This window comes from Rutilus rutilus (genome assembly GCF_951802725.1).
Source record: "Rutilus rutilus genome assembly, chromosome: 18".
NCBI lineage: Eukaryota > Metazoa > Chordata > Actinopteri > Cypriniformes > Leuciscidae > Rutilus > Rutilus rutilus.
The window spans coordinates 20,532,610-20,543,037 of record NC_140231.1 but is presented as its reverse complement, the minus strand read 5'-3'; the positions used below and the strand labels follow the sequence as shown (position 1 = coordinate 20,543,037).

Below are 10,428 nucleotides of genomic sequence, written 5' to 3'. Positions count from 1 at the left end.
TTATGGCTCATATAGTATATACAAGAATATTAAGCTTGAAAAAACACCTAAGTTTTATTCAAAGGCCCAAACTGTGTACCACAACCTGAAGGTGCACATTTTTAGAATTATACTGAAAAGCCTTGTATTCTTAAAAAGTATAAATAATCGATCAGGCAACAGAAGGCATGTATTGTGTACAACAGATTTTGATAATGTTGATAATTTAGAGGCCTTCGAAATTAGAAATCAAATATATTTCAGTAGGCTATGGTTACATTTGAAAAATAATTATTTAGAAATTTGTGCACGAGATAGACCTATAATGTGTGTTGCTCCATTTTTAATATGTTGTTGAAATATCAATCCTTTCCCATGAACTTCCACATTTCTCAGTAAAAAGAGTAACAGAACATTTAAGTATTGCTTGTTTGCTTGAATGGTGACAATCAGTGTGTTCATTATACTTTTTTGCCACATACACTAATTAACTGACTACTGCATTTCAGAGGGCAACACATCGTCTTACATGTGACTTAAACATGATTCAGATAATGCTCAGAAATGTTGGGAATATCAGCTGTTTATTGACATGATGAAATATTTTAAAACATGCACATTTCTCATCTAGAAAATAACAAAGATCCTATTTCGCAGCCAAAGGCAATAACTTATTTCTAGAGCTGAAAAGTCTAAACATATTGTCTCTTAGAGCCTGAACACTCAGCCCATAAATGACTGGATTCAGAATAGGAGGAAATATCAAGAAATAAAGTGACATAACTGTTTGTGTTTCAAAGGGAAGATAACTTGTGTCAAAGCGACTTTGTACAATTTCACAAAAACAGCCCACACTATAGTTCAATATTGCAAATAAGTGTGGCATGCAGGTCTTCAGAGCTTTTATTTTAGACTTTTTAGTGGCAGTAAAGCATATTTTCAGAATATGTCCATATGAGTAGAGGGTCATTGCAAGCTGAGGAAAAGTGTATACAACAACAGAAAACAATCCAATAGCACTCACAACATTTGTGTCATCACAGGACAGTTTGACAAGAGAATAGTTGGAACAGTACACTCGCCCAATTATGTTTCTACAGATTGTCAAGCGCAGAGTCAGAATAAAAAACAAAGCGAAGGCCACTAAAGGATAACCCCATGAGAAAGCAATTAGTTTATACACCCTTGTGATTGTCATAATACTGTGATACTGTAAAGGATAGCATATGGCCACATAGCGATCATAGCACATCACTGAAAGAATGGTGAATTCTATGATAGCATATGTGTGCAGGAAATAGGTTTGAGCCTGACAACATGCCAAAGATACCTCATGAGAAGGAGACATTAAAGTACCCATCAAGGCCGGAAGCAAAGCCGTGCCACCATAGATGCCATTTACAGCCAAGTTACATAGAAAGACATACATAGGTTTGTGAAGCGCTTTGTCAGTAATTATGATAAAAATCACAGTGGTGTTAGCAAAGAGTACAAACATGTACAACATAAAAAAGACCATGAAATAAAGGTATTTAAGATCCTCCATTCTGTAAAGGACCTCCAGTATGACTGAAGACATAATCGATGAGTTTTTCATCTTCTTTAAATTGTTCAGCAAACTGTAGTAAAAAATAAAATAAAAGGTACAGTAGTGTTGTATAGGCTAAAGGAAACAAGTTATAAGCAGTTGGACATGCTCTCCTTGTATATGGCTACTGTAAATATCAGAGACAGAAAAAAAGATTCATAATTCATATAATCCATAATTCAAACAAATATCACAAATGTTTTTCAGGTCAGCTGGATAATAGGTGAATGATGAGCCATGGCACAAATATAAAGAATTGACTCTCCTCCTCTCCTTTTCTGTTTATATTTAGGCTACTGTACGTGTAACCGGAAAATTGCCCAGTGTATTCAGATCACATGGTCTTTTCATTATGATTATGTAAATAGCCTAATCTCTTATGGATGTTTGAATTAATACTAAGCGTACAAGTCAATGGTAAAAATATTATGTGTTAATACAGATTAGAGTTTGTTGGTATAACTGCCAAACCATGGCATACATTTTTTTATATCGCCTACTTGATTATCTCATCAAGGAAAGCGCCATAGACAAAACAACAGTACAAATATATTAGAATAATTAATACAAATTACATAATTAAAACCTTGTATAAAATGGTGATTAGCAAGTTGTTTCCGTCCAGGTTGCCCTTACTACAAATAGGCTATAAAGACTTGTTACATGCGACCTGTAGGCCTATCAATGAAACTACAAGGGCAGGCTCTGTTTTATGTTCTCAGTGTTTTTTTGCTATAGACCTTATGCACTAGAGAAAAGCACGCAGACATTTTTTTAATTTTGTGTTTGATATCACATACTGAACTTTATATTTCTATAGCATTGCTGTTGAAGAGCAATTAGCTGGGGAAGTGGATTTACTGTAGAGTTGACGAAAGTTAATATGACATGAGCATTAGCCTAATGTTTGAAGTCAGAACAAATGTCAGTAGCCCGGGAAGATTTAAAAACGAGCGGTCCATTCATAAATCTGTAAGATCTTACCTTCATGCTGTAGAAATACAAACCGGAAGACAGAACACAATGAGCGCAGAGCTGAAAAGGGGCGGGGCTACACAAGGTCTATAGCGATTGAGCAAACAGCCTTGAGCTGTTGAGCAATGTAACATTATTTGTGACACATCACTTGCTGCCTGAATTTTGTCGTGTTGTACGTAGTTGTGGAATGGTATAAATCTGAGTTTTTGACTAGTTTTAACAAGTACATTGCTGGTCTCTTCTTCAGCATGTCCCGCCCATTGTGAATTCTTATTGGCTCAATATCGAGCTCCACATAACTGTAGATTAAAGCTGGGTTCCCTCCATGTCGAAACTATACTGTAAATTAAGCTCCATATGCTTTTGAAATGTTCTCACTGTATTGTAGATTTTCTCTCTCTCTCTCTCTCTCTATATATATATATTGGAGAAAAAAATAATTCTGTGGCTTAGTAAATATTACAGTATTAATTTTATTCATTTGATAAAATCTCTGAATATCGTTTACTTGATTGTTTGAGTTAAACATACTGAAATAATTGACAAAAAATCCAACAGTTAATTTTATCTAAAATGTATTCAGCCAATTATAACCAATTATTTATTTATAATACACTAAATATATTTGTGAAATTTCTATCAAAATATTTGAGAATGGAGAATTAAACTAATCTGTTTCAAGAAACAAAAATATTAATTAATTCAAATCAATATTATTAATATATTTAACACACTCTTAAGAAATTGAGTAAGTTTACTCAATTAAAACAATGCACCCCTCTGATGTGACGACAACTCAGGTTGAGTGAGAGCGGACTGTTTGAATTCTCTCCAGTCCAGAACAGTACAATCTTCTCAGCGTCGATGAATTGGTGCATTTCCTCTGTGAAATTCAGGTTTGTGTATATTTTATTTTATCTATAAAATCATTACTGTGCTTTAAATCGTTTTATTTAATGCAAAACAACATACAGGGGTGTAATGTTATGTGACACCTAAACGAGTAGCGCCTGTCTTTTCGCGTGATTGAAACGCCTTGCATAAAACACACGACTTTATTCCTAATGATAATGAATATAATTAATTTGGATGATAAAATGTCCTCAGAACTGTGCACTGTTTGTTTATTGGCAGGTTATGGAGTCAGTCACTCGCAGTATCTTTCGGCTGTGAGTGAAACGCAGGACGGCGGTCAGAAGTTCGAAGTTCACCCGCAGAGCGAGTCCGTCTCCGGCACGAGAACCAGCGCTGATCCAGTGGAAATTGGATAACAGACTGGTTGATTACACTTGAATTAGGCTACCTGAATGTTTAAATGTTTCATTTTTACTAATAAAATGTTTGTTAAATGCGTTTAAATGTAGGCAATATTGTATATGAGGTGTACTTAAATAACTAGGCAAGGCACGCGTTTTACCACTTTATAAGTGAGATCTGGGCGTAACACAAAAGGCTCAACATGAGGGTATTACAGACTCAACTTTGTTATGACATGCGCAGAAGACACAATAGCTAACAACGGCAAGTCTTCAGGGTCAACCTTAATGCACATATTAATAGTATTAAATACACCACATTACCTCCCCTTTAAAATTAAAGGTAATCTCCACATAGTGCATAAACATCAACTTAAAACTACACTTCTTACACAGAATAGAGTGATTTCACTCCGGTTAATTAAATGACCAGCATATTAAACAAAGCATGTTAAACCTTACAATAAACTCAACCCTCTTTAATAACTGAACAAGTCCCAGTATCATACTATATTTAATCTCTGTAATGACGACCGCTTAGTCATGCGCTCCAAGTGCCTCAAAGTCACTGTCTCTGGATCAGGCAGCCCAGGCTGGTCCAACGTAAAAGGTGGTGGGGCAGGTGCTGCAGAGACTGGCACAGCAAGGTCACTCTCCTGCTCAGCTGACTGAGTTGCTCCTTGAGGCTCTGGGTCTGAAACGCCCTGAGGGTATCGAGGTCGCAACTGGTCTCCGTGACGCCTGTACACTTGGTCAGTTAACTTTCCCTGCACCCGGTACGACACCGGACCTGTCTGTTGTGTAACTACTCCTGGGAGTAGTATTGCGTAGATACACAGGATCATCCACATCAAACTGTCTCTCGGCAGCCCGACTGTCATGTTCCTCCTTCTGCTGATACTGCCTCCTCCTCACCCTCATGGCGATGTTTGGCTTTAGGAAGTCCAACCGCAAACGCACATGTCTCTTCAGGTTGCGGGTGACTCTCCAGTCGCACTATTGGGAGTTGTGCGATATCGCAGTAGGAAATGCGAGACTTTGTCCTCAACACTCAAATCCTCTCCATCCAGCTTCTTCATGCCTGCTTTGAATGTGGCAACATACCTCTCAGAGAGGCCATTGGTAGCTGGATGCCTCGGTGCACCAGTTGTGTGAAGGATACCGTTCCTTTTCATGAACAGCTGAAACTCATCTGACGTGAAGGTCGTGGCGTTGTCTGTGACAATTTGCTCTGGTAATCCATATGACGCAAAAAGCCTCCGAAGCCTTGAAATGGTTGCGGAGGACGTTATTTGTGCCATCTTGAAAACCTCCAGCCACTTAGATTATGCGTCTACAACTATTATAAACATGTGACCCATGAACGGACCTGCAAAGTCAATGTGGAGCCTTTTCCAAACCTCTCCCGGAAACTCCCAGGGGTGCAGAGGAACTAGGCGTGGCATACGCTGCTCCAACTGGCACCTGTCACACTGCTTACAGGTCTTTTCAACGTCTTTGCCTACATGTGGCCACCAGACATATTGCCTTGCAATGGTCTTCATCTTTACAATGCCAGGGTGTCCGCTGTGGATCTCATTAAGCACTGCTGTTCTCAGCTTTGTAGGCACCACTACTCTTGTCCCCCATAGAACACAACCTTGCTCAACAGATAGTTCCTCTCTTTTTTTGTAGTACACTTTCAGTTCTTCTGACACTTCTTTTGGCCACCCTTCCATGATGTATCTGTGCAGCCTAGATAGCTCTGCATCCTTGCGTGTTGCCTTGGAAATCTGTTTTGCACTCAGTGGTGCATCTTCCAGGTGTTCACAGATTAGTGCATGTAGGTATGCTGTCATTGTCTCTGTTCCTGCGTCCGTAGTTTCCGGCAGTGGGACACGAGACAGACCATCTGCGTTGCCGTGTTCTTCTGACTGGCGGTAGATTATGTGATAATCATAGGCAGACAGTGTAATAGCCCACCTCTCTACATGCGCTGCTGCCATTGTTGGAAGTCCTTTATGTTCTCCAAACAGCATGAGCAGAGGTTTATGGTCGGTGATCAAGTTGAACTTCCGCCCCCACAGATATTGGTGGAATTTCTTCACTCCATACACCAGGCTCAACGCCTCCTTTTCAATTTGTGAATAGTTCTTCTCCGCCGGTGAGAGCGTACGAGAAGCATAGGCTATTGGATGTTCTTGTCCATCAGGTGTTGTGTGCTGAATAACGGCTCCAATTCCGTACGCTGAAGCGTCACATGTGAGAGAAAGCGGCAGGCTCGGATCATAGTGAACTAACACCTTGTCACTGGCTAACATTTCTTTGCACCTATCAAAAGCGCTCTGTTCCACTTTACTCCACCCCCATTTTGTTTGGTCCTTCAGCAGTCTGTAAAGTGGGGCCAAAACAGTACTTTGCTGCGGCAAAAAACGACCATAATAGTTCACTAACCCCAGGAAAGCTCTGAGCTCTTTGACGTTTGTGGGTGTTGGAGCATCATGCACAGCTCTGACCTTGTCTTTAGAAGGGTAGACTCCTTTTCCATCCAACATGTGACCTAGGTACTCGATTTGTGTTTTCCCGAAGTCACACTTTGCCTTTTTTACTCTCAGGCCATTTTCTTGCAGCCGCTGTAGAACTCTGTCCAGGTTCATCAGATGCTCAGTTTCGTCCCTGCCCATCACCAGCAGGTCATCCAAATAGACCACGACGTTGAGGTCCTTCATCACGTTCTCCATGATCCATTGGAAAATACTGACAGCAGAATTAATGCCAAAGAAAAGCCGATTGTACACAAACAGTCCTTTATGCGTGTTCACAGTTGTATACTTTTTTGACTCGTCATCTAGAAGGACTTGTTGGTAAGCGGCTGCCAGGTCAATTTTGGAGAATATCTTCCCCCCACATAATGCTGCCAGAACCTCTTCAATGCGTGGTAGTGGGTATGTTTCAGTGTTTGTAGCCATGTTCACAGTTACCTTATAGTCCACAGTCCCGCTTGGTTACAGGGAACACTGGAGCAGCCCACTCGCTGTGCTTCACAGGGCTGATGACACCATCTTTTTCCAGGCGTTCCAGTTCTTTTTCTACCCTTTCTTTCATTGCGAAGGGCAGGACACAGGCTTTGTGGAACCTTGGAACTGCGTCAGGCTTCACAGAAATTGCTGCTTTAATGCCCTTTAATATCCCATCCTCGTCGCCAGTTATGAGGTGTACTTAAATAACTAGGCAAGGCACGCGTTTTACCACTTTATAAGTGAGATCTGGGCGTAAGACAAAAGGCTCAACATGAGGGTATTACAGACTCAACTTTGTTATGACATGCGCAGAAGACACAATAGCTAACAATGGCAAGTCTTCAGGGTCAACCTTAATGCACATATTAATAGTATTAAATACACCACAGTATACATGTTAAAACAGTGTAACATATGCTGTATTGCTGTACTCATCAACAATAAAGGCCAATGTCATGTATACCGGTGGTTGTATATATGTCATGATTCCTGTCTTGTGTTCCCCTTGTCTTGTGTGGACTTTTGGTATTTCCTGTCCTGTGCCATGTTTTGTAGTCCTTTGTAGTTTTTCTTGTTTATTAGTCTCCCCAGGTGTTTCTGATTAGCCACGCCCTCTTGTTATCTTGTTTAGCTTGTTAGTCTCTGTATTTAAACCCTGTGTCTTGTTTCAGTGTTTGTGGGTACTTGATTTTGAATGTTGTTCTGTTCCTGACTCTATGTCTGCATCTGTGAAGTTCTGAGTGTATTTAATAAAGTGCTGCATGTGGATTTGGATCCTGCTTCCTCTTTTGATTCTACCTCATCGTTACAGAAGAACCCACCCCAGATGAATCCAGCAGCACAAATTATGCTTCTCCGTCAAGGAGATCAAACCATTGAGAAGTACGTGGTTGACTTTTTGGAGCTTGCTCAACGGACTTGCATGGAAGAGTAATGCTTGATGAAATTTTTTCGGGGAGGACTATCTGAACCGCTTAGCTACCTTATGCCATTGCATGACCCTAGCTGGACTCTTAAACAGTATATTGACTTGGCCCTGCAACTGAGCGGCTCAACTTTTTCTGTGAGTTTGGCGTCTGCCGAATCTGAAGGGGGTCGCACACCGGACGCGCAGCTCAGCGTCGCGCAGCGCCACGTCTTTTAAATTCGAGCACATTATTCTCTATCAGTGTACACACACCGGCGGCGCCTTTCGGCGTCTGTCCGCGGCGCCCAGCAACGGCTCAGGACCGTGTTCAAAATCCTGCCGCGCCACAGAGCGCCATCTACATAGTTTTACATTAAATGTACATTTATTTGTCTCAAATCATTGTTAATGTATATACTGACTTCACCCTGTGCTGCAATATACATTTAGTTTTACATTCATTCACAGAAATCAGCTGCTTGAATGAAAACTGCTGACGTTATCGGATTTTCAGGTGATATTCTCAATTCATTCAGTTAACGGACGCTCTGAGGTAAAGTGAATTCAGACTGCAGACTTAGCAACGATTGTATTTAATTGTACAGTACAATCATAACATAGTACAGGCATTATCTTAATTTCATAATGTCCTTAAACATAACAATATTGCTGGCCATAAACTGAGAAAGTGCGCGTCCGGTGTGCGATACCGGACGTTGATAGGTCCATGGAGGCCGCGCCACCCGGAACTGTCTGGTCCACCCTGGCCACCCGAACTGTCTGGTCCACTCTGGCAACCCGTCCTACCGCAGTCTCCAGGCCCTCTTCCGCTCCACGGGCCCGGCCCTCCATCCCGCCCACGGGCCCGCCTCCGCTCCACCACCCTCCTGGACTGTTTCCTGAGGAGCTTCTGGAATCCGCTCCTTAAGTGGGGGGCTATGTCATGATTCCTGTCTTGTGTTCCCCTTGTCTTGTGTGGACTTTTGTTATTTCCTGTCCTGTGCCATGTTTTGTAGTCCTTTGTAGTTTTTCTTATTTATTTATTATTGTTTCTGATTAGCCACGCCCCCTTGTTATTTTGTTTAGCTTGTTAGTCTCTGTATTTAAACCCTGTGTCTTGTTTCAGTGTTTGTGGGTTCTTGATTTTGAATGTTGTTCAAACATGCTGCATGTGGATTTGGATCCTGCTTCCTCCTTTGATTCTACCTCATCGTTACAATAGAATACTATTTTACAAAGGTTTAGAGGAAATAAAAAAAGTTAATATTACTCATAAATATATTGGTTTTTAATTGTTAAATTATTTCTACTCAATTTTATGTACCAGATGCAGTTACTCAGATTTACTTAATTGTTTTACTTGCATTTACTCAATTCATACAGTATATTTCATTGATTTCACAGCTTTAAAATTTACTCTTTTTTTTTGTGTAAATTTTTTTCAACTTTTTAGAGTGAACTCATACTCAAGGAGGAAAACACACCTACATTTTATTTAGAGTCCCAAACTGATCAAAAATATGCAACTTGGTGCAGTTGCTGATATTTATATGACAAAAAGTAAGATGAAATTCTGTAATGTAGGCTAAATCAATGAGATCTTTATAACAGTATATCAGACTACTTGCATATAAATGTCATTTGTCACTTTATATTTCCAAATAATATCTTAGTAAGATGATATTGCTTAATTTTATGAACAAAGCACAGTATTTTTTATTTTTGGGGGCAAAACATAATATGCTATACAATGGTGATTGAGGAATTGTACAAATAAATATTCCTCAAAAGCCTGATGTATCACATTTGATACATTTTAACAAAATTGTTCAAAAAAAAATTATGTAAAGATAATCGGATACACCTAGAGTATCGTGTATTATTTGGGAAACACCACATTCATATTTGTATGTCCACTTTGTCATGGTGCATGCATAACATTCTGGTAACCTTGCAGGCCCATTTTAAAGTTAACATGAAATTAAAATTCTCCTTTTTTTTCTAAATGCATGCAATAGATCTTATTATGGACTAATGTAAAAAATAATGTTGTTTTGATTGCATCAGTGTTTGCATGCATTATTTGCATAGTATTACAATACCGACCCTCTTTAGGGAGGTCATTATGGCCTTACAGTGTGATATTTGTCTCTTGCACTGTCCATTGGGCTCAGTTTGTTGACCTTGTACTTCAGACTCATCAGTGGTTTCTTTAAATTGCCTCCCTGGGAATTTGTGTGTTTTGAGAAATATTGACCCCTAATTAACATGTTTATCTAGTTTCAAATTTGTCTTCAGTTTCTCAAAGGCATTAAACATGACCACAGATGTTTGTGAGCAACTGTTGCTGGCCATTTTAAGAATTCTTTAATCAGCCATTAAGTCATTTTCTACTGTATTACACACATTCAACATTTCTGTAATAACAACTATTGGAATCCTCTCAGCCTTGTTTCATAATTTCAGCTGTATGTCTTTAATAATATTTCACAATGTTTTTTTTTTTTATAATATTTTTCAGCTATTCCAAGAATATTCATTGAAGATTATGCATCTAGGCCTGAACCAACAATTATATATTTTTAATATTATTATTCACGTTTCAAAGTCCTGCTTATCAAATTATTAACCAAATTCCAAACATTAGTGTTAAGATTACTTAAATGATTGACTTTAAACCAGAACTTGACAGGGCAAAAGGAACTCCCCAAAGAGCTTGAT

The 10,428-nt window shown here is 39.4% G+C and overlaps 1 protein-coding gene across 1 annotated transcript; it reads right to left on the bottom strand.

Annotated features, from left to right (window-relative positions):
- Nucleotides 1–625: 625 nt before the first annotated feature.
- Nucleotides 626–1,477, bottom strand: LOC311277407 (olfactory receptor 51G2-like; the record flags this gene model as incomplete). Its single annotated transcript, XM_084387712.1, has 1 exon — nt 626–1,477. The coding sequence occupies one exon, from the start codon at nt 1,475–1,477 to the stop codon at nt 626–628; it is 852 nt and encodes a 283-aa protein (XP_084243838.1).
- Between the last annotated feature and the right edge of the window lie 8,951 nt (nt 1,478–10,428).